The 24,648-nt window shown below is 38.9% G+C and overlaps 1 protein-coding gene across 1 annotated transcript in view; it reads right to left on the reverse strand.

Annotated features, from left to right (window-relative positions):
• Positions 1 to 20,598, reverse strand: part of MROH9 (maestro heat like repeat family member 9) — a 154,652-nt gene extending 134,054 nt beyond the window's left edge. Inside the window, 2 exon segments of the mRNA XM_028123014.1 lie at positions 16,387 to 16,590; positions 20,405 to 20,598. Coding sequence (XP_027978815.1) covers positions 16,387 to 16,590; positions 20,405 to 20,598 — 398 coding nt within the window.
• Between the last annotated feature and the right edge of the window lie 4,050 nt (positions 20,599 to 24,648).

Raw genomic sequence — 24,648 nt, forward strand, 5'->3', positions numbered from 1 at the left:
ATTGAGAGGATCATATGGTTCTTGTTCTTTCTTTTGTTAATATATTGTATCACATTGATTGACTTGCAGATGTTGAACCAACCTTGCGGCCCAGGGATAAATCCTACTTGGTTGTGGTGAATAATCCTTTTAATGTACTGTGGGATCCTATTGGCTAGTATTTTGGTGAGAATGTTTGCGTCCATGTTCATCAAGGATATTGGTCTGTAATTCTCCTTTTGAATGGGGTCTTTGTCTGGTTTGGGGATCAAGGTAATGGTGGCCTCATAAAACGAGTTTGGAAGTTTTCCTTCCATTTCTATTTTTTGGAACAGTTTCAGGACAATAGGTATTAATTCTTCTTTAAATGTTTGGTAGAATTCCCCTGGGAAGCCATCTGGCCCTGGGCTTATTTTGTTGGGAGATTTTTGATGACTGCTTCAGTTTCCTTACTGGTTATAGGTCTGTTCAGGTTTTCTATTTCTTCCTGGTTCAGTTTTGGTAGTTGATATATCTCTAGGAATGCATCCATTTCTTCCAGGTTCTCTAATTTGCTGGCATAGGGTTGCTCATAATATGTTCTTATAATTGTTTGTATTTCTTTGGTGTTGGTTGTGATCTCTCCTCTTTCATTCATGATTTTGTTTAGTTGGGTCATTTCTCTTTTCTTTTTGATAAGTCTGGCCAGGGGTTTATCAATCTTGTTAATTCTTTCAAAGAACCAGCTCCTAGTTTCGTTGATCTGTTATACTGTTCTTTTGGTTTCTAGTTCATTGATTTCTGCTCTGATCTTTATTATTTCTCTTCTCCTGCTGGGTTTAGGCTTTATTTGCTGTTCTCTCTCCAGCTCCTTTAGATGTAGGGTTAGGTTGTGTATTTGAGACCTTTCTTGTTTCTTGAGAAAGGCTTGGATTGCTATATACTTTCCTCTCAGGACTGCCTTTGCTGTATCCCAAAGATTTTGAACAGTTGTGTTTTCATTTTCATTGGTTTCCATGATTTTTTTAAATTTTTCTTTAATTTCCTGGTTGACCCATTCATTCTTTAGTAGGATGCTCTTGAGCTTCCACGTATATGAGTTCTTATTGACATTCCTCTTGTGATTGAGTTCTAGTTTCAAAGCATTGTGGTCTGAAAATATGCAGGGAATGATCCCAATCTTTTGGTACCAGTTGAGACCTGATATGTGACCTAGGATGTGATCTATTCTGTAGAATGTTCCATGGGCACTAGAGAAGAATGTGTATTCTGTTGCTTTGGGATGGAATGTTCTGAAGATATCTGTGAAGTCCATTTGGTTCAGTGTGTCATTTACAGTCTTTATTTCCTTGTTGATCTTTTGCTTAGATGATCTGTCCATTTCAGTCAGGGGGGTGTTAAAGTCCCCCACTATTATTGTATTGTTGTTGATGTGTTTCTTTGCTTTTATTATTAATTGCTTTATATAATTGGCTGCTCCCATGTTAGGGGCATAGATATTTACAATTATTAGTCATCTTGTCAGTTAGATCCTTTAAGTAGGATATAGTGTCCTTCCTCATCTCTTATTACAGTCTTTGTTTTAAAATCTAATTTGTCTGATATAAGGATTGCCATCCCAGCTTTCTTTTGGTGTCCATTAGCATGGTAAATGGTTTTCCACCCCCTCACTTTCAATCTGGGGGTGTCTTTGGGTCTGAAATGAGTCTCTTGCAGACAGCATATTGATAGGTCTTGTTTTTTTATCCAATCTGTTAGCCCGTGTCTTTTGATTGGGGCATTTAGCCCATTTACATTCAGGGTAACTATTGAAAGATATGAATTTAGTGCCATGTATTGCCATTGTATCAGGTGACTGTTACTGTATATTTTCTGTGTTCCTTTCTGGTCTATGTTGCTCTTAGGCTCTCCCCTTGCCTAGAGGACTCCTTTCAATATTTCTTGGAGGGCTGGTTTCGTGTTTGTAAATTCCTTTAGTTTTTGTTTGTCCTGGAAGCTTTTTATCTCTCCTTCTATTTTCAATGACAGCCTCGCTGGATATAGTATTCTTGGCTGCATATTTTTCTCGTTCAGTGCTCTGAATATATCATGCCAGTCCTTTCTGGCCTGCCAGGTCTCTGTGGATAGGTCTGTTGCCAATCTAATGTTTCTACCATTGTAGATTACAGATCTCTTCTCCCGAGCTGCTTTCAAGATTTTCTCTTTTTCTCTGAGACTCGTGAGTTTTACTATTAGATGTCGGGGTGTTGACTTATTTTTATTGATTTTGAGAGGGGTTCTCTGTGCCTCCTGGATTTTGATGCCTGTTTCCTTCATCAAATCTGCTATAATTTGGTCCCAGTATATTTCTGCCCCCCTCTCGCTTCTTCTTCTGGGATCCCAATTATTCTAATGTTGTTTCATCTTATGGTATCGCTTATCTCTTGAATTCTGCCCTCGTGATCCAGTAGTTGTTTATCTCTCTTTTTCTCAGCTTCTTTATTTTCCATCATTTGGTCTTCTATATCACTGAATCTCTCTTCTGCCTCATTTATCCTAGCAGTTTGCACCCCCATTTTTGATTGCACCTCATTAATAGCCAATAGCCTTTGTGATTTCGACTTGGTTAGATTTTAGTTCTTTTATTTCTCCAGAAAGGGTTTCTCTAATATCTTCCATGCTTTTTTCAAGCCCAGCTAGTATCTTTAAAGTCATGATTCTTAACTCTAGTTCTGACATTGTACTAATGTTAATATTGATTAGGTCCCTGGCAGTTGGTACTGCTTCTTGTTCTTTTTTTCAGGTGATTTTTTTCTGTCTTGTCATTTTGTCCAGAGGAGACTAGATGAATGAGAGAACAAAATGCTAACAGGGTAACAATGTCCCCAGAAAAATATACACTAAACAAATCAGAAGAAACCTGAAACTGGGGGAAAAGAAAGGGAAAGAAAGAAAAAAAAAGAAATAGATAAAGATAAAACCAACCAAACAAACAAACAACAACAAAAATCACCAGAATATGATCAAAATGATCAGGCTGGTGTATAGATCAGTGCCACACACTAGATTTTGGGCGTATTCTGGTCTGTTAGAAGAAAGTGCCTCCCAAAATTTTAAAGAAAGAAAAACTTATATATGTACAAAAATAAGGGTTAATACAATGAAGGGATGGAATATGACTGTAAAGATGAAAATTATAAAAGATTTTATAAAAGGAATTGATAAGATAAGTTGTTTGAAAAAAGAAAGAAGAGGGTTAAAAAAAAGGGAGAGAATGTGATCAGGCAGGACACTAGAACAAAGCCATGCACTAGAGATTAGGGTATATTTTGGTCTGTTAGAAGAAACTGTATCCCAAAATTTTAAAGTGAGAACAACTTACATATATATACCAAAAATAGGGTTAACTACTATGAAGGGATAGAATATGACTTAAAAATGAAAAATAAGAAAGATTTTAGGGATTGATAAGATGTTGGTTGTAAAAGGGAAAAAGAAAAATTCAAAAAAAAAAGAAAGTTAAAAAAATTACCTTTGAAAGACTAAAGAATCATGGGGAAAAAGCCATGGATTCTATGTGCAGTATTCCCCTAGCGCTGGAGTTGTGCCATTCTCATTGATCGGTAAACTTGGTCTTGGCTGGCTGTTCTTGCTGATCTTCTGGGGGAGGGGCCTGTTGCCATGGTTCCCAAATGTCTTTGCTGGAGGTGGAATTGCCCCGCCCTTGTTGGTCTGGGCTAAGTAATCTCCTAGGGTTTGCTCTCGGGAGCTTTTTATTCCCTGCATGCTTTCCGTACAGCTTTGGAGGTCGAGAGTGAAATGGTGGCCTCCTAATCTCTGCCCAGAGGAGCTGAGAACTCGGGCCCCAACTCCTCAGTGTGCCCCCAGAGAAAAGCAGTCAGTCACTCCTGTCTCCCCGATCTCTGGCCACACTCGGTGCTCACCTGACCTGTGATCCAGCATTTCTATCTCTGGCTCCCGACCCCGTGTGGAGTCTTCAAACCCAGCAGATCCCTGCGATGCACTCCCACGCCACTCCTCCCTGGGGGAGGAAGGGGAGTCTCCCCAGATCTGCTGTTTATTGGGTCCCTGCTGGAAGAGCAGTGCCCTGACTGTGCCTTGGATCACGGTTTATGGCAACCTCGAGCTGAGAGCCCATGCCTCGGCTCTGTCTCTGCAGCCGGCTTCCCTGCTCCAATACCTGGGAGCTCTGCTGCACTCAGGCACTCCTGGTCTTTCTGTGACCCCGAGGGTCCTGAGACCACACTGTCTCAGTGAGGGTTCCAACCCCCGCTTAGCCACTGGAGCAAAGTCCCTCAGCGGAGCTGACTTCCAAAAGTCCCGATTTTGTGCTCCATTGCTCTGTCACTTGCTGGTAACAGCCAATGGAGGCCCCCTCCCCTGCCATCTATCTTCCCGAATATTGCCTCGGATTCACTTCTCCGCATGTCCTACCTTCCAGAAAGTGGTCACTTTCCTGTTCAGAGAGTTGCTGCTATTCTTTTCTCCAATCTCCTGTTGAGTTCATAGGTTTTCAGAATGGTTTTATCCCTACCTAGCTGTAATCCTGGGACCAGACGAAATTTAGGTCTCCTACTCCTCTGCCATCTTGCTTCTCCCCCCAATTCAGTATATTTTTATACCATTCATATGAGAGAGTAAATTGTGTGCATTTGACCAAGGTCTTTTGAAGTCAATGCCTGTGCACAACTAATAATAATAATAATAATAATAATAATAATAATAATAATAATGTGTAGTGGGTGTTTGGGCACTGAGGGCAAAACTGCAGGCCATTGGAGGCTAGACTTGTTCCTGACACAAAAACTATCTTCATCCATACTGTATTTCTCTTAAAAGCATATAAGTGATTGCTAATTCTGTGGCCAATTTCTACTTTCCTTCTGTGGTATATATTTCAAACAGCATATGAAAATTTCCTATGAGGAAAAGTTCATTTTATCTTTTCTCTAAACATGTCACTACAACTTAATTAATTGTCGATGAATTCTACTTTTAATTCTCATGGAATTAGGTTTATATAAGAAATGAAAGGCATCCAGTCAAAAATCACAAGGTAGTATTTCAGAATTTTAGGACTGGAGGGGACCCTTGCAGTCACCTAGTTCAAATTCCTTATTGTTCAAGTAAAGAAAGTGAAGTCCAGAGAGATTGGGTGCTTTGTCAAAGGTCTCACACCTGGTTGTACCAGGTGCCTTTCTGTAGGCTTAGGCCACCAGGCCTTAACATAACTCAGGTTCTCTGAACCATGAATGGTTTTCTGGGGCCCAGGGAAGTCATCAAGACCAAATTGGGAATGTGTTCCCCTCTTCCCTGATAGTGCACTTACCTTTCAGTACAAAGACCCAAGCCTCCCTGTTCTTTGCTGTATGTGTATGTCTCAGAATTGGGCCATTCCATGAGTCTAGCCTCATCCTTAAGTAGCAAACCAAGAATGTGTCAAGTTCAACACCCATTAAGCTTAAGAATTTTTTATTTTTTTGGAAAATTTTATGTTTTTATAGCAGCTGCAATTATTCAGAATCGCACACATTCAGAACTAGAAATGCCCTCGAATTCAGCAAAGGCAATAACAAAAAGAGATTTTTATTAAATACCCAGCTCATAGCAATAAATTCAATCTTAGAGACATTGTTAGAAATAAATAATTTCCCCAATGAAAAAAGGAGTGATAGAGCTGACGCAGGCAAAGGCTGGTCTCTATATTAGATACCCATAAAACAGGATGGTGAATGACAGTGTTCACATGAAGCTTTGGTGCAGTCTCAAGCTATTAGATGACACAAACTTACTGTTAATGGAAAAATCCTGGGTGCAAGTTTGCATTAGCATAATGAGGCACCAAGTTGTCCCTGGCTTTGTGTTTTGCATTATTCTTGGGTAAGGGCTTAGCAACACTTCTTTGATGGTAGAAGAGGGGAATGTGCTTCCAACTCACAGCCAGCTATTTGTTAGATTCTTAAGTAGGTTAGCGATCCCCAACTTGTTCAGGGAAATACCTAGAAGCCATGATGCTCTATGTAAAGAAAGTATCACAGAACACTGATCTATTTCATTCTATCAAATATATATGAACATTTTCCACTAGCAGAAAAGATGTCACTGTCATATATAAAGCAATGTGAAGTTATAGCCACAGTACACTATGCACAGAAAAGCAAGGTATTATGCTAAGCACTTCTGGTTGTTTACACATTCTTTCTGTTTTTTTCCAAGTGAGCAAATCTCAAGGCAAATTAAAAAAGAAGATTCTATTCACTCTTTTATTTTCCAGTGAAATATGAGAACAGAGCCACTATTTAAGGAGCTGAACACTTGTGCCCAATACTCCGTTGAGATTCGGCTTGACGACTACTATTTTAGAAGAAAATATTCTCCTTGAAGGGCCCTGATTCTCCTTTCTCCTTCTCCTTCATTATCCATCCTTCACTTAAGGCACAAAACACCCTAAGTCTCTTTCTACTACCCCCTTTAAAAAATGATTATTATTCAATAAATTCCTTTGTGATGAGATATAAATTATCATTAGGGCACAATGTTTTGTTTTGTTTTTAGCAGATCCAAGGAGATTTATTTTTGTTTAAATAAGAATAAATAGTCTTAAATCCAAGGAATGAAGCTGTAATTGTAGGCATCAGTGAAAAAGGTAAGGAGCTAAATGGCAGCCCATGAGGACATGGAAAGGTGAGAGCACTGTCACAAGAGGTGAAGTCAACATTGCACATGCCAAGAAGAAATGGCTGAGCACTGAAGGATGTAAAGCTACGTAAGGAAAAGAAGCTGTAGGAAAAGCTATTTCATCTTAGGGTGGCTTGCCTAAAGCTTATACTCCCGCATTCGGATGTAGTACTGCTTAATGAAGGATTGTTTGAAATTTAGATATTGGTGGAGTTTCACTTTTTTCCATCTGAAACTGGAGTCTCACTGCCCATTTCTCTGTATTCAGAGACTTCTGCTTGGATTGATTATTCTTTTAATTAGTATTATTTTTTTAACTTGTCATTTTGAACTAATTTTAGATTCATGAAAATTTGTAAAATAGTACAAGAATTTTGTTCTACCCTTGACATAGTTTTCTCAAATGTTACATTTTATATAACCACAGTACAATTATCAAAACAAGGACAAACAGAACAAAACAAAACGCCAATCCTGATACAATGCTACTAATGAATCTACAGAGAAAGCTTATTCAAATTTCACCCACTAATATCCTTTTTTTGGTCCAGGATCCATTTAGTTGTCACATCTCTGTAGCCTCATCCAGTCTGGGACAGTTCCTCAGTCTTTCTTTGTTTCTCATGACCTTGAAATTTTCAGTGAGTTCTTCCATTTGGATTGTGTGATGCTTTCCTATGATTAAGTGAGGATGCTCATTTTTGGCAAGGATGCCACAAAAGGATTTCACCTCCTTCTCAGTGTGTTATATCAGGAGATATATTATGCTGAAATGTCTCACTGCTGCTGATGCCAACTTTGATGCCATGATTAAGGTGGTGACTTCCAAGTTTCTATACTAACTCACCGTTTTTCGCTTTGAAATTAATAAATCTTTTGTAGGGAGCTTTGAGAAAATGCAAATATCCTGTGTCTCATTGTACTTTTGTCTACAGACTTTAATACTCAGGATCATTTTGACAGCAACAATTATTACTGCAGTGCTTGACAAATGGTGATCTTCTGTAGCTTGCTTTCTCTCTTTCCCTCTTTCTTTCCCCTTCCCTTCCCTTGCTTCTCTCCTTCCATTCCTCCCTCCCTTCCTCCTTCCCTTCCACCTTCCCTCCCTCTCTATTTTTCTTTCTTTCTGTTTAAATTGTCTCTATTTAGCCTTGGAGTTCTTTCAAGTTGGCTCCTATATCTTTTCAACATACCTCTATCATGTTTGAGTAGTTCCTTAATTTCTTGCACCGCAGAATATTCCAGGCTATTTCTATATTTTCCTTGCCCCAGCTCTGGAATTATTCATGTCTCCAAAGAGTCCTGGTTCCTTTTATTGGACAGTAGTATTTAGAAACCAAAACCTGGTGCTAGTTATACTCATTCTTCTGCCATTGCCTCTAGAGAGAGCAGAGAACTAGGAAATACATGTATGAACATATGTATACATGTTCATGTCTGTTACCTATCTCCATCTATCTATCAATAATCTATGACCTGTGAAAGGCTCTGAGTTCATACTGATACCTCTGATTCTAATTCAACACCACAGGCTTCTTTGTCTAGACTTCTCTCTTTATTCTCTCTTCTTCTCTTTTTTTGATGGATAAATCTGGCTCTCATTATCTGTAGTATATTTTTCTATTTGCTCAGTCCTAGAAAACACAAAAGATAGTTTCAAAACTCCTAACCCACACTCCTGTGCAAAACAAGTTTATTAGCTAGAGTACGTGTGTGCTACATTTTTGGGGGAGATTTAACTCTTAGAGTACACAGTCAAATACTGTCTTCCAAAGTTACTTAGGCTTGTTGTTTTCTTCAGTGTGCTTTGATTATTTGGTTATTCATTTTCATATAATTATGTTCATTGGTTACTATTTCTTTATGTTTTGAGTTTACTTCCCACACCTTAGTTCATTTAATTACTTATTTATTTGGGAGGTATATGAAACATTCCCATGGTTCTAAAATCCGAATTAAACAAAAGGATATACCCAGAGAAGTTTGGCTGATGGTTTACAATTAATATTATATACCAATTATTTATTTATATATGGATATTATTCCAGCCCCAGATGAATGCTCAATATTTGACTTCTCTGTCGTCATCTCAGGTAGTTTGTGGAGGGTAACTCTATATATATCCAAGGATTTATAAAAGTCTATATTTATATATTAATGGAAATCATTTTCTGCTTCAAAATGTTTTTACTCAATAGTCTACACTCAAAACCAATACCTCTACAGCACTCCAGACTGAGGTGAAGTCATTAGGAAGCTCTGTTAGCACCAGGATAAAAATATCCCACTTACAATTGCACCAAAAATAATAAGATACCTAGGAATAAACTTAACCAAAGAGGTGAAACACCTATACTCTGAAAACTATAAAACACTGATGAAAGAAATTGAAGATGACACAAAGAAATGGAAAGACATTCCATGCTCATGGATTGGAAGAACAAATGTTGCTAAAATACCTATACCACCCAAAGCAATCTACACATTCAATGTAATCCTTATCAAAATACCAACAGCATTTTTCACAGAGCTAGAATAAATAATACTAAAATTTGTATGGAACCACAAAGTCCCTGAATTTCCTAATGTTTCAAACTCTTGTTATCCATCTGAGAGTATCTGATCCACCTTGGCTGCCACAAATTCTGAGAAAAACGTAAACACAGGATCAAAACTCCAAACATGGGCTGTCTTCTTGATAAATGGCTATTCGTGTTCTTTCCTTTCCCTCAAACTACTGCTGACAATTTTCCCCAAATAACCAGAACAATTGGTTCAAAGCAAACATGAACCATTTAGTGAATAACAAATCCTCCCCAAATCCCTCCTGATCACAGACAGCATGGGTCAGTAGGAAAGTAGGATCCTTACTGGAGGAGATAGTATGGGGGAAGGGGGCTAATGACAGGCTCTGCCCAGAGAGTTAAACAGTGCCAAACTAGCTAGGTCATAGTCTCACAAATGCACGCACAATCTTGGTCTTTGTGTGTGTGTGTGTGTGTGTGTGTGTGTGTGTGTGTGTGTGTGCACCCCAGACTCTAGTATTATATGTACTATTATATGAATATATAATTCATTTATTTTTATATGAATATAACAGAAGATAAAGAAATCATGGTAAAACTGAAAGAATGATGAACTTCAGATAATTGTTTTTCCACAAAAGTTATTATTAATGATTCAACATACCCCTAATATTGAGGTGCCGTGTTCTGAGAAGCATTAGTCAGTTGGAATACTACACTGGAAAAATGTACTATTTAATGCCAGACAGTATGTAATAAGAGAATACCATTCTCTAGTATGGTATGTGAGGAAAATAATTCACCCGAGGTGTTTGCTAATTATGTTATTTTTACAATGTCACAATTTAAGCCATTTGAATCCTATTATTTGACTTCAATGTCATAGTTGCTCACTTCTAGTTCTGTGTTTAAATCACGTCTCTAATTTCTACCAGTCCTTGTATCATAGCCTCTCCTTTGCTGAGGTCTTGGTTAGCCAGATTTTTGTCCCCAAATATGTTTCTCTCAGTTCTGTAAGCATGAAAGCTTGTATCTCTCGCATTTGTACCTGGATGATCTTCGTCTAGCAGTGAAATTCTTCAGTTTCATTTTTGCTATCTGCGGGTTTTATAGACATTGCTCCACTGTCTCCTAGTATGGATTGCTGAAATGTCAGGTATGACACCAGTGTAATTTCTTCCCCCTTTTAAGTGGTTTTAATGTCTGTTTTGCTCCTGGCCTGGATGTTTTGACCTTTTTTCCTTCTCCTTCAAGTTCAGTAACTTTACTAAGATGTTTTTCCAAGTTCATGCCATTGTCTCTTTCTCCTAAGACACAGGTTTGACCTCCATGTCCAACACAGCTTTCTCCCCATCCTACATCCTTTCTGACCATTGGTCTTTTCCAGTCTTTTCTGCAGTAACTAAATTGGTAAGATGTGACCGGGCAGAATCTTGCCTCAGATAGCACCCAAATCCATCCTTTTTTGCCTCTGATGTAGGTAGGGGTTTGGGATTCTCATGGGGACTCTCTAGGCACCTGTACACGTTCAGTGCATGGGGTTAACAGTCCATGGAGGTAACCTGGACTAAGTAAGTATGGTGCATAAATGCTGCCCCCTTCCACCTTGAGTGCACACCCCATTCAGTGGCTCTGAGAGTCCCACAGCAGTGCCCGATTTGAGAAAACCCACACTGGCTTGCCTTCCTTTTCTCTTTAATTCCTCCAAAGTCCTCTCCTATTGGCTGGGACTATTTCCCCAAATAGCTGCCTGCATACAGACCTAGTCTCAGCTTCTGCTTTCTGAGAGAAAATTTATTCCTAAAAATATATCATAGATCTGCAACATTTTGTTCATTCTTCTTTTTTTCTGGTTTTCTCCTCTATAAATGTGTTCCTATCTTCACTTTTTTCCTCCCACTGCATTTATTGACATCTCCTCAAGCCTGCCCTGAGTTTTGAAACAAATTTTTGCAGTCCAAAATGTCTTAAATCTTTGAAATGTTATTCTTTTTCTCTTTTATTTCTTTCCAGAGTTCTGCCTGTCTACTTTTTACTCCTTTTGATAGGTTATCCTCTCTTCTTTGAATTCTTGTTTCTCCCATTTGTGTCTTTTTGTTTTAACTTTCAAAGGATCATGATACATGTAAAGGGAATTAATTTCATGACATATGTACTTCATGTGCTTTTCCTTATGTTCCTTTCTTTTTTAAAAAAATAAAATCATTGCTTTCTATATGCTTAGTTCCCTTGTTGGTTTCTTTCTGCATAAATGTCATTTTTAATGAGTCCACAATCTGCTAGAGAAGTGTGGGAAGGAGGGGAGTGTGAACAAGGGATGCCATCCGTATTTTGGGGTCTATGTTACTTCCCTCTCCTTGAATGACCATCTCAGTTCAGTTTCAACATGCAGATGGATTATGTAGTTTCCAGCAATGCCATTTATACCGTTCCCTGCATTGCATTCTCATGGGCTCTATTTTTCTTCCTCTATTCACCTTGTTTATACCTCTAGCAGCCTCTCTCAGTTAGGAGCCTGGATTGAGATGGTAGCTATGCTCCTTGTGTTATTTTGTGGTATTTAACTGGGCATCTAAAGAGACAATCCTTGATTTTCCAAGGGCCAGTACCAACCCCTAGAGTTCATTGCCCTAATTAAAAAATTACAGAGGATTTTCAGGTTCCCAAATTGTGGTCCCTAGCCAATAACATCAGCATTACCTATGAACCTGTAAGAAATGCAGATTCTCAAGTGTCATCTGTTGAGTAAGAAACGCTGGGGGTGGGACTCAATTTTCTGTACCTTAAGAAACTCCTTAATTGGTTCTGATGCATACTAAAATTTGAGAACCACTCTTTAGAAGAATCTCTTCCTCAAAACAAAGGTGGGGAGCATTTGTCTTTTTTTTCTCTTTAAATTTTTTATTGTTATGTTAATCACCATACATTACATCATTAGTTTTTGATGTAGTGTTCCATGATTCATTGTGCATAACACCCAGTGCTCCATGCAGAACGTGCCCTCTTTAATACCCATCACCAGGCTAACCCATCTCCCCACCCCCTCCCCTCTAGACCCCTCAGTTTGTTTTTCAGAGTCCATCTTCTCTTATGGTTTGTCTCCCCCTCCAGTTTCCTCCCCTTCATTCTTCCCCTCCTGCTATCTTCTTCTTTTTTTTTCTTAACATATATTGCATTATTTGTTTCACAGGTACAGATCTGTGATTCAACAGTCTTGCACAATTCACAGTGCTCACCATAGCACATACCCTCCCCAATATCTATCACCCAGCCACCCTATTCCGCCCACCCCACCCCCACTCCAGCAACCCTCAGTTTGTTTCCTGAGATTAAGAATTCCTCATATCAGTGAGGTCATATGATACATGTCTTTCTCTGATTGAGTTATTTCACTCAGTATAACATCCTCCAGTTCTATCCACGTCAATGCAGATGGCAAGATCTCATTCCTTTTGATGGCTGCATAATATTCCATTGTGTATATATACCACATCTTCTTTATCCATTCATCTGTCGATTGACATCTTGGCTCTTTCCACAGTTTGGCTATTGTGGACATTGCTGCTATAAACATTGGGGTGCACGTACCCCTTCGGATCCCTACATTTGTATCTTTGTGGTAAATACCCGGAGTGCAATTGCTGGGTCGTAGGGTAGCTCTATTTTCAACTTTTTGAGGAACCTCCATACTCTTTTCCAGAGTGGCTGCACCAGCTTGCATTCCCACCAACAGTGTAGGAGGGGGGGACCATTTGTCTTAATTCTCAGCATCTTTCCTCATTTTGGTCCAAATTACACAGCATTTGGGGCTTAGAATTGTAACTTAGGTTTCTGTTTTTTTTTTTTTTTTTTTTAGTTGCTTTTAGTCTGACTCAAGGGAGAAGGCAGGAATAAAAAAAATATACTTAAACCCACACTTTTTAACTGGAATTCTAAGTCACTGATCTGAAAGGCAAGTTTCATGGAAAAGTATGGGACCTGGACCTAGAGGCTAGAGACCCAGCTCTGGTCCCACTTCTGCATCTGATTAGTTTGTAACCTCTGACAAGCCACTTGACCTCCTCAGGCTCCTTTGGGCATGTAAACTCCATGGCTTTGAGCAACAAAAGTGCTCCTTGTGTTTTTTCCTTAGCTCAAGTTTAAGTGCCTCCAGTGATAAGGTTTCTGTTTCCTCTCCTATGACATGTCATCACTGGAGAGAGCTCACTGCCACAGCTTTGAAGCCTGAACTAGTTCTAGTCTTAATTCAGACTTGTTCATGTTCAGAGATAGTGATCCTTTCCTCCAAGTCAGGGCAATGTATTCAAATTTCAAGTCTTCATCAAAGCTGTGGGCCTGCTTTCCATTTGTCCATAGCTCTACTATTTTAGGGGTAGAAAGTTCAGGAGGAGAACAAGCTGACTCCTGCTAGCAAATTGTGAGACTGGTCCAAGGCCCTGTGAAATCTGTGTGCTATTTCTGACTTTTCCTGTGCCTTATCGCATTTTAAATTGAGATCATCACATGCCTTTTTCTTGGCTGGATGATTTGTTAGAAATTTACCATAGCTCTTGGCTAGGCTGTGGCAAACAGCAGGACACCCACAAACAAAAATGACCCACCCAGTCATTTCAAGCACTCCTGCTCCTAACATCCAAATGGATTCATTTATTCCATTTTGTTGGTCACAATTAAGTTTCTAGGAAAACACTACTTGAAGTGTGTCTTGTCTATTGGCCAATCCACAACTCGTTGTTACCAATTTGCTAGAAGAGTGGTCCAAGGAGAGTAAGTGTTTAGAAACTTGTATAGCAGTTAGTACCATGACATCTGAGCAGGTCGTCAGTTGAGTAGTCTCACTGAGCAGGGTATATGCCAATGTGAGTGGGATTAAACTCAGGAAGTGAGCTGCATATGTCTTGAGTTATCAGGTCAGCCAGGACTGGTTACATAATTTTCAGGGCCCTATGCAAAATTAAAATGTGGGTCCCTTGTTAAAAAATTAAGACTTTCAAGATGGCAGCAGCAGAGCATTGAAGCAAGTGAGGGGTCCTTCTAAGTACTGGGCTTTGTGCGAATGTGCAGGTCACACACTCATGAAGCCAGCCTGCCCACTTTGTAGGCTTTTGTTATAACTTGTGATATTTTAAGGTTAAATTGTCATCTATAAACCAAAAGTGTATAAATATCTGAGAAAATGTAAGCATATTTTCTTATAACTTACTGTTTTTGTTTTCAATTTTAATTTTAATTTAACTCAATTTAATTTGAACTCAAGCCTCTTTTTCAATTTATGGTTTAGCATTATTAGACAAATTAAGATTGTAAGAAATGTGTCTTATTAATTTTTAACTCTTATTTTCAGATTGTAAAAGTTTCCCTTTTTTTGTCAAGAAAAGACACACCTCTTCTGAAGGTGTCAGTGGTAGTAAAGCAAATAATGACAAAGGAAGTAATTTAAAAATTGAAAATCCAAGGAGTTTGTATTAGTTTGATTCAGAAATCTTATACTCCTTACATATTGGCTTCTATTTTGTAGTCATAATGGAGAGTAAAGTGTGTTATTGCAGAGATGTATTGGTTGATAAAGCAATGAAACCATCAAAGCATAAGTACCATTTATATATAAAACACAAAGAAGTAAGTTAAAAATCAAACAAGTATTTTTACAAAACAAAATGTATGAAATTAGCTCCTCCTAGTCATGATTCTTTGGAATGTTCTGTTACATTTAAATGCTGAAAGAGCATTGACTGCCTCAATATTTTATTTCATTCTGGTATGATTATAAATCCACCTTATCAAAAACTGGAGCTCTATCAAAAAATTCTCAGCATAAACTGAGATTTCCGAAGTATGATTACAGAATTTCAAAATTAAATCTTAGAAACCTTTTGAACTGTAGTCACTGAATTTTTTTGGTTACACCCTTACTTTTGGAGGGATATCTTCTAGCTTGTAAGAATTGTTTCCAATAACAATTGTGATTGTTAACATCACTTTTTAGTTGCAAGAGATTATATGCAGAGCCTTCATTATTTTTTTCTGTGAATAAAATCATGTGATTTGCAAAATAACAGTTTTATTTTTTTCTCTCTCCAATCTTTTTATGTTTTATTTCATCTTCTTTACTTACTCCGTTGGGAATGGGACTGCTAGTAAAATGTTAATAGGAGGGGTGGTAGTGAACATGCTGGTCTTGTTCTTGATCTGAAGGGGAAAGCTTTCAATATTTCACTACTTAGTATGATATTCACTTTAGATTTCTTTCTAGAAAATGACTTTATTTTTTAAAGAAAAAGGAAATTTCTTTCTGTTCTTAGTTTGTGCTTAATCCTGTTTAACCCACTGGATTTCAAATAAATACTTGTAGTGTTTGAAAAACTCCTTCTCCTTGGTAGGCTCTTGAATGCAGCTTTTGTCTCCTGAGTCCCTGAAATGACCACCACCTTCCAAAAACCCAGCAATCCCACTCCAACATGTGTACCCAAGAGAAACCAAAACTTACAATTTCACAAAAACTTCTATTCACAAGTTTTAAAAACTGGAAATAAATATCCTCAAATCATGAATGGGTCAACAAGACTGTAACATTTATACAATGAATTATACCTCAATAATAAAAAAGAACAAACTACCGATACAACAATATGGATAAATGTCAAATGCATTATCCTAAGTGAACAAAGCCATTCTCAAATGGCTACATACCAAGGATTTTATTGATAAGATATTCTGGAAAATCTAAGACTATAAGACAGAATCAGTATTTGCCAGGGTGACTCTGCCTCTATCCACCCAAAAGAAATTTGCAGCTGCAAATTGTCAACAATCAGTCGCCACTTGAATGTACTGTCTCATGGGAACCTGGGGCTTCTAGGGTAATCAGGGCATAAAGCTGTCTCATACTGGAGGATACCCCAGCCAACCTGCCCTGCCCCACCCTGGCAAGGCAATCAAGTTCCCTCTAGATATGCCTACAGAGGGAATAGGCACCATTGGGTAGGTAAGGGTTTGAAATGAGTCACCTGCCATGTTTCCACAAGAACTCTCTCAGGTGACCCTGCCTCTCCAGATTCATGTCCTGTGACAGACCCCTGGTTGCCATGAACCATGCCAAATGTACATGCTAGTATGACCCTCTCCTCAGGCCTTGGGCAGCTACATACCTTCAGGCCTATGGAGCCAGGGCATGGCCCCAACCACCTGCACATCCTCCTATATAGAGGGAGGCCCAGCCGCTCACCGATCTCTTTGAGGCAGCATCTGAAAATTGGCGACAGTTTGTTCCCATTTGGACTTGTGGCCTCCTGGGGACCCAGAGGCCTCTCCAGCAACCGGGGCATCCAGGTTTATCTTATTCAGAAGATACCCTGACCAGCCCTGGTGGGCCTGCCTTCGCAAGGCAGTGGAGTTCAGGCCAGATCTACCTCCGGGGGAAACAGGGCCCCTGAATAGATAAGGACTTTGGAAAACACAGATGTTTTGTGCTTAATGTTACTGAACTGTGCACTGAGAAATGCCTAAATGGTAAATTTTCTGTTGTATATATTACCAGAATTTTAAAAAATATTAAAAATGAAACATGTAGAACTGAATAATGATAGTAGTAAAACATAAAATGTATGGGACACAGGTAAAGAAATACTTGAGAAGACATTTTTACTTTGAAGACATTTTTTAGGGGCCAAGAACATTTTTTTAAATAAAAGTTATGCATTTGATTTAAGAAGTTTGTAATAGATCAAGAACAAGCCCCCAAAATAAGAAAGAAGCACGTAATTAAAAATAAATATAAGAACAGAAAAACCAATAAAAGAATAGTAACTTACACCTGAATCCAAGAAATCAGTAAAAAAACCTCAATAAGATAGATGAATCTCATAAAATTAATCAGGAGAAAAGATAAAAAATAAACATGTATGGAATTAAAAATGGAAAGATATATAGAAATAACAGAGATTTTATATACATATGTAAACTATTTTGAATACCTAATGCTTGTAAGTTTAAAAGGCTAAATAAAATGAATACATTCCAATGTATTTATAAAATGTCATATTGGCACAAGAAGAATAGAGGACCTGAGTAGATTTTTTTCTAAAAAAATACATTTTAAAGGTGATCAGAGACTTCTCTTTTTTAAAAAGTAAGCTTATATGGTTTTACAGGTAAATTCTACCATATTTTCAAGAAATTAGATCCTATCTTATTCAAGTTATCCCCCAAAAAGAACAAAAAATATGACACTGCCTATGCCATTTTTTGAGGCTATTTGAATCTTGATTCCCAAACTAGAAAAAGACAATACAAGAAAAGATTATGGCCCATTTAGCTTAAGAACATGGATGCAAAAATCCCAAGAACAATGCTAACTAATCAAATCCAACAGTGTATTTTAAAAATAAAAAATATGATCAAGAAAGGATTTCTCCTGTAATAGAAGGGCAATTTTTCATCAAAAAATCTATCATTGAAATCATAAGAAATCTTTGATTATCTCAAAGCAGAAAATTGTTATAGAAGGTTGAATATACACATATGTGTTTTAAAAATTAGCAAATTGGAACTATAAGAAAGCTTTCTCAACTAGTTATTATATGAATATAGAAATTTACAACAGTCTAATTCCTTTAAGCCTTGGAATAAGGCAAAGCTATTCATTTGGAATTATTATTTAATGTAGAAGTGAAGATGGGGATGAAATAAGAGGGAAATGGCATATGGATTGGAAAAAAAATAAAAAATCATTATTTGCAGATGATATGATTGTCAGCAGAACAATCAAAACTCTGACTACCAGCAAGAGAATTCAACAAGGTTATCAGGTGAAAGGTAAATTTACAAAAATCAGTAGCATTTATTTATAGTAACAATAACTAACTAGGAAAAACTATGTAGAATAAGATGACATTCACAATAGCAAGAAAAATAGATATAATGCCTAGGAAATAACCAAAAATAAAACTTTGTGGAGAAAGTTTTATCACCTTAATAAAGAGTAAGAGAGATAATCTGAGTAAGTGGAGAGACATTCCATGCATTTGGATGGAAGGCTTTTATGTTATAAAGATGTCAATTCTCCCCCAAATTAATTTATCAATTAAATGTAATCTCAATCAAAATTTCAAATTTATTTTTATATACTTTATATTTAAATGTTTATGGAGGACTAAGGGTCTGTAAATGGCTATGTCAGCATGAAAATTTAAGAATAAAATGGTAGGATTGATCTATCACATGTATGGCACACTACAAAGCTTGAGTAATTTAAAATTATAATACTGGTGTAAAACAAAACAAATAGACTGATAGAACAGGTTAGAGAGCCCAGAGACAAAGCCATTTGTACTGGGCAAATTAATATACAATAAATGTGGCTTTACAACTGAATGGAGAGAGGGAAGGTAAATTCTTTGACAGATATTAGGAAGTTGGCTCAAAATATGGAGAAAAATAAAACTCATTCCTAAATAAAGCTCTTATCACATGCAAAAGTGAACTACACTTTAAATTTAAAATTTTAAACATAAATAAATATTAAATCTATGTGGTTATGAAAAAAATGTGGGTGAATATTCTGGGATAGAATATTCTTTTTTAAAAATTTTTTTATTGTTGTGTTAATCACCATACATTACATCATTAGTTTTTGATGTAGTGTGCCATGATTCATTGTTTGTGCATAACACCCAGTGCTCCACGCAGAATGTGCCCTCTTTAATACCCATCACCAGGCTAACATATCCCCCCACCCCCCTCCCGTCTAGAACCCTCATTTTGTTTTTCAGAGTCCATCGTCTCTCATGGTTCGTCTCCCCCTCCGACTTACTCCCCTTCATTCTTCCCCTCCTGCTATCTTCTTCTTCTTCTTTTTTTTCTTAACATATAATGCATTATTTGTTTCAGAAGTACAGATCTGTGATTCAACCGTCTTGCACAATTCACAGCGCTCACCTTAGCACATACCCTCCCTGGGATAGTATATTCTTAAGCCAAACTTCAGAAGTGTGTAAGGCAAAATGATTTTATACAATGCACACACATATTATATATATCTGATATATTAAAATCAAGGTTTTCCATTTCATGAAAGACCCCTAGATAAAGTTGATAGATGAATGACACCATATTTCTGATGTCAAAAACTACCATGAAATTATTATTTGGAATTTATTAAAAATTCTTAATAATTAACTAGAAGAAATAAAAAAACACCAAATATATGAAAACATATTTGACAGAAGAGGAAGTCCCAAGGGCTAATAAGCACATGAAGGAACTCGTTACTCATAATCATGAGTGATCAGAGAAATACAGGCTAAAATAATGAGCTATTATTTAATATGTATTAGGCTGGTCCAGAAAAAGGGAGGGGGAGAGGGCTGAAAGGCCAAGTTCAATATCTTAACACTTATCCTGAACATCACACAGAGTCAGCCATTCAAGGGTTCAAGCAACAAATCACATTCATTCTTCCCCTCTGGGAGGATGACTCTGGCTATGGAACAGACTACTGGTTGTCCCACAAGATTGTCTCCCATGTCTTTGTTAATAATAGAAAGCCTAATTTGTAGCTAAATCTGTGGCCCCTTGAAATAAACCCCACACTTACCAGCTTCTCAAAACTAAGTGTGGCAATATGACTAAATAGTGTCCAACAAGCTGTAAGTAAAATGGACAGTTTTAACTTCTCGAAGGTGGGATCCCTTCTTTGTCCTTTTTTCTATGCTGCTAGCTGAAATACTGTTGTGATTGCCAGAGCTCAAGCAAAGGTTTGGGACCACACAGAAAAAGTCATATGCTGAAAAAATGGGGACATAGCAAGACAGAGGGGACCTGGGTCCTTGCCAACCATCCCCAGTTCTGACCCTTGTCCCATCAAGTCCAGACTTCTTATGCCTGAGAGGCCAATACATTTCTATCTTATTTATTTTGATTTTCCTTCCACCTGTACCCAAACCCTAACTGATACAGGCTGCACTGGGCCGAGGGGCAGCAAATTCACATACCCTTGTTAGACAAACGGGACCAGTAAACAACACAAAAAATTATACAGAAAATAAAAAGTGAGAGTGACCTGAATGAGGACAGTGGCAGTGTGAGAGCAGAAGTGGATGAATTCCAGAGACTTCTGGGAGTTGGCATTGACAGAGGCTGTGATTGATGGGATGTGAGGATAACTAAGGGTGATGATACTATTGCCCTTTGCTGTGGGGGCTGTCCTGTGCATGGCGGGCTGGTTAGCAGCATCTCATCTCTACCTGCGAGAAGCCATTAGCACCTCGGTCACAGTCACAGCAATGAAAGCTAACTCCAGACGTTGCCAAATGTCCCTTTGGGGGCAAAATTGTCCCCTGTTGAGAACGACTGACATAGGAGCAATTATGCTGCTAATAAGTAAGGCACTTGCCTGGCATTCCCCTGGCCTCCAGGCTTGTTTCAGGAATGAATACATAATGTTCACATTAAGAAAATGCTAAAAGAAGCTTTCTCGGAGTTTCTAGGAAAAGTTTATGTGCTCCCAAAAGAGAGCCACAAGAAGGGATGGTTTTTCCTCTTCTGAATATCGTTGTGTGTCGATGTGAAGGCTGGATCTACCACAGCCGTTTTGTACTCTGCTGACTCACATGGGAGTGCAGACCTGGCGTCGTTGTGTTGGCCGGTGTCTTATCTTTGTTCTACTCCTGGTTTTCTAAGTACATGAGCCCCAAATCTCCTTTATAATTTAACCCAGTTTCTGTTACTTGCAGGCAAAATCATCTAACCTACACAGTGACTTTGGCAGGATCAGTTCCAGAGGTGTTTTTAGGGGCAGGTGCCAGACTGAGGCGGTTTGAGGATTGAGTGGGAAGTAAAAAGTAGAATTTGTGAGTGAGAAAGACTCTTTCAAAAAGCTTAACCATGAAAGGACCCAGACAAGGCAGTAGACAGGGGATGGAGATTGCAGTAGTATATTCGTTTAGTTATTTAATTCTTAATGAGAAGGGGACAGTAAAAAAGAAGAGGTTGTAGAACAGGCAGGAAAGTTTTCAGCGAGAGGGGGCATAGGTAAAGTGGCTCATTTTGGGTAGAAGGAAGAACATCTCCGGTATTCTAACGCCAACGATGGAAAGGGAGATGCAGATAAATTTGTAGTGTGGAGGCATGATGCTATGGAGGTCCTTTTTTTGATCATTCAGGGAGAGAGTAGCAGAGAACATGGATCACATACACAAGGAAATTCTCAGAAACTCTATGGAACTATCCAAATATAATGTGCTATGCTTTATTTATTTATTAAGATTTTATTTATTTATTAAGATTTTATTTATTTGAGAGATAGAGCGAGCGAGAGAGAGAGAGAGCACAAGCAAGGGGAGTGGCAGAGGGAGGGGGAGAAGCAAGCCCCCCGCTGAGCAGGTAGCCTGATATGGGGCTCGATCCCAGAACCTTGGGATCATGACCTGAACTGAAGGCAGACGCTTAACCGCTGAGTCACCCAGGTGCCCCTATGCTTCATTTACATAAATTGGGGCTATAATTAGCTCACTGAGGTCACATCTATGGCCAAAATGAATTGTTTTCCCTCTCCACATTGTATAAGATGCCTAGAGACAGGTTGGAAGAAAAGTGTGAAAGGGTGGCATCAAGCTGGGCTTCACAGAATGAAAAGTTGCAAAGGTCAAAGGAGCCCCCTCTTTGCCCCCAGTTCTGGGCTGCTTCTCCTTGTGTACCTGTGTTGTCCATTCTAGGCCTTTCTGAGATGAAGTTTGGAGCAGGGAGAGTCTTTATGGCTACTGTTTACCAAACATATGTGAGAAATGGCTGTTTAAAGTCCATTTTAACACGGTTTTCCACTGGAACACTGTCTGACCTTTAATAATCGAGTGTTTGGAAATCGTTAAGTAGCTGCCTTGACTTGTTTAACCCGATGGCCGCAGACATTTCGTCAAGCTGACATAGGATTTATGTCTCAATAACACAATAACAGTTAGTGAGCACCATGGTTCCAGAACGATTTATGTCTGATCTGCAATTAGAGAATGATTTACACCCGAGTGAGGGGGAGAGTAATGAGAGACTCCGCTAAGACGCCCTGCATCCTGCTGCTGGACTGCTTTCCGCCGGAGGCGGAGATGAGATGGCCATGCTCACTCCCTGATGTTTTTCCTTGATAGTTATATTCTTAGGAAAAAATCAGAAGTTTGTTCTTGCAAAATGTTTCCAATCACTCTGGTTCCCATTAAACTCCAAATCAGTCTTGGACAAGACAGGGATGAACGCCATCACAGGAACTCAATGCCAGACAAGATCCCTCCATTTTCCCATCACTAATTTGGCCTTACCAAAGGGACAGTCCAGTGGCCACATTGCGCGGCCAGGAGCCGATGGTCTCAGTGTGAAAGTCACAAGACACTTGTTTCATGTCTGTACTGATACCTGCAACCAATCAGCCGCTGAATCCCCAGGATGCCACAGGGGTCGCAATCAACACGTAGGTGGCTCCCTAGCGGTGCCGACGCCGAGGGGGAAGTCCCCAGAAACTCAGAGCCTGGGCTCAGGAGTCAGCAAGCTTGGACCTGCCCCCTGGCTGCACCGTTATCTGGTTCTGAAACCTGGGGCCTCAGTTGCCTCACCTATAAATTGAGACAATAATACCTAACTCAGGGGATTGTTCTGAGAAAATGTGACCCTAAGAATATCCCAAATGTCAGTAGTGGAATAATCAAAAGAGAAAAAAAAGCAGAGGCAGAAGTGAACAAGTTTCACCTGGAATAGCACCAAAGCACCAAAGCACCTTAGAATAGCAAACAGAGAATTGGACTTACAGTAACAGGTCCTGGTTTAAATTCCAGTGTCTCCTGTGGGAACAATAATACGTAGGTATGCCCTTGGCTGTTATGAGAAATACATAAGAAATCATTTATGAAAGCACCTAATACTTGTCAGGTACTAAATAAATGTGCATTTTCTTCCTTCTTTCCAAGCAAGCAGAAAGAATTAGATGAGTTCAAATCTTGATTGCTGGTGTGTTAGCTCATGAGGGTGGTGTCCATCTTGCAGGAGAAGGCAAGCCTTGCACAGATTTGTGAAGTGGGTATAAGTTTCCTTTGACATCCTCTCACTTTCCTCTTAACATTCTTTCTCCGCCGGGCACATCCACTTCCGGCATCCACACAGACTTGCCTTTCCGAATTGTTGTCACAGGTATAAAGCAGTATTTAGTTGTGAACTAATAGTGGCTGAAAAGTTCATGAAAATAAGTGTTCCAGAATGTTAATTCAAAACCCCAATGAGAAAAGGAAAGCCTTAAAGATTTAGAGGCACTGTAATGATAAGGATGACATTTTAGAAAGACTTTTTGTGCAGGTCCCTGTAGCTTTTCCATCTTTCCCATGGTATAACCTAGCCAGGTAGCCTGAGGATTCTGTCTTCCAGATCCTCCATTTTTTGCTCAAGCCAGCTACCACCATCCTGCTCTCCTCTCATGTGGCCCCCAGCCCTGTCCCTTTGCTCACAGATTCTGTCCCTCACTATACTTGTCACTCAGCCATTCCAGGACTCATGAACCAGACTGCAAGGATGATAAGTCCATGTTGTCTTGGCTCTTTGTTATCCTTCTCCCTCTGGCACACACTCGTTACCGTGAAAATACATACCCAAACTACTCCATGTTCCTCATAATGCAAATCTCCCATTGGGCTTTCTTTCTTTCTTTTTTTTTTTAACATTTTATTCATTTATTTGACAGAGACAGAGCGAGAGAGAGAGAACACAAGCAGGGGGAGTGGGAGAGGGAGAAGCAGGCTTCCTGCTGAGCAGGGAGCCCGATGCGGGGCTCGATCCCAGGAGCCTGGGATCATGACCTGAGCTGAAGGCAGATGCTTAATGACTGAGCCACCCAGGTGCCCCTGGGATTTCTATTTCTAATTTAAGGGAAACCTGCACACACTGAATTTAAATTTGATGCAAGTATTTGTTTCCTAAGCAATAAGGAAATCAGAAGCAAAAACACACATGGTTTGCAAAAATGCCTGAGTTACCCAATCATTTTTTACCAAAATATTTCATTTCCTTTGGATCTGAGGGAAAGTAAATAAAATTATAATTTATTTATTTCAAGCGAAATTTTTAAAGGTGAGAGAAATGGATTAGCATGTAGACCCAGAGTTGCAATATTTTTTTCATTCAGTTCTGCAAGTAGTTACTGACCACACACTGGGAACAGTGCTAGGGGATGTTCAGGACACAGTGTAGACCTGGCTTCTGCCCTCTGAGAAAGCATACTGTCTGCATATGGACTGCATGAGTTTTACCAGGTTGATTTAAATTACTGTTCAGTGTGTCCATTTCCTTCTACTGGACAGTGAGCAAGAAAGTGGTTTAATTAACTTTGTGATTCAGAGGTCTTCTGTCCTCAGTTGACACTTAAAAAATCCATTTTGATACAGATTTCAATACTACTTAGTATCCCAGAGAAAAAAGAATCTTCAGGACTAACGGCATTACTGAAAAATGGAGACTT

This window comes from Eumetopias jubatus, unplaced genomic scaffold, assembly GCF_037043125.1.
Source record: "Eumetopias jubatus isolate StellerSeaLion01/CBP00866 unplaced genomic scaffold, mEumJub1_p1.0 scaffold_12, whole genome shotgun sequence".
Lineage (NCBI taxonomy): Eukaryota > Metazoa > Chordata > Mammalia > Carnivora > Otariidae > Eumetopias > Eumetopias jubatus.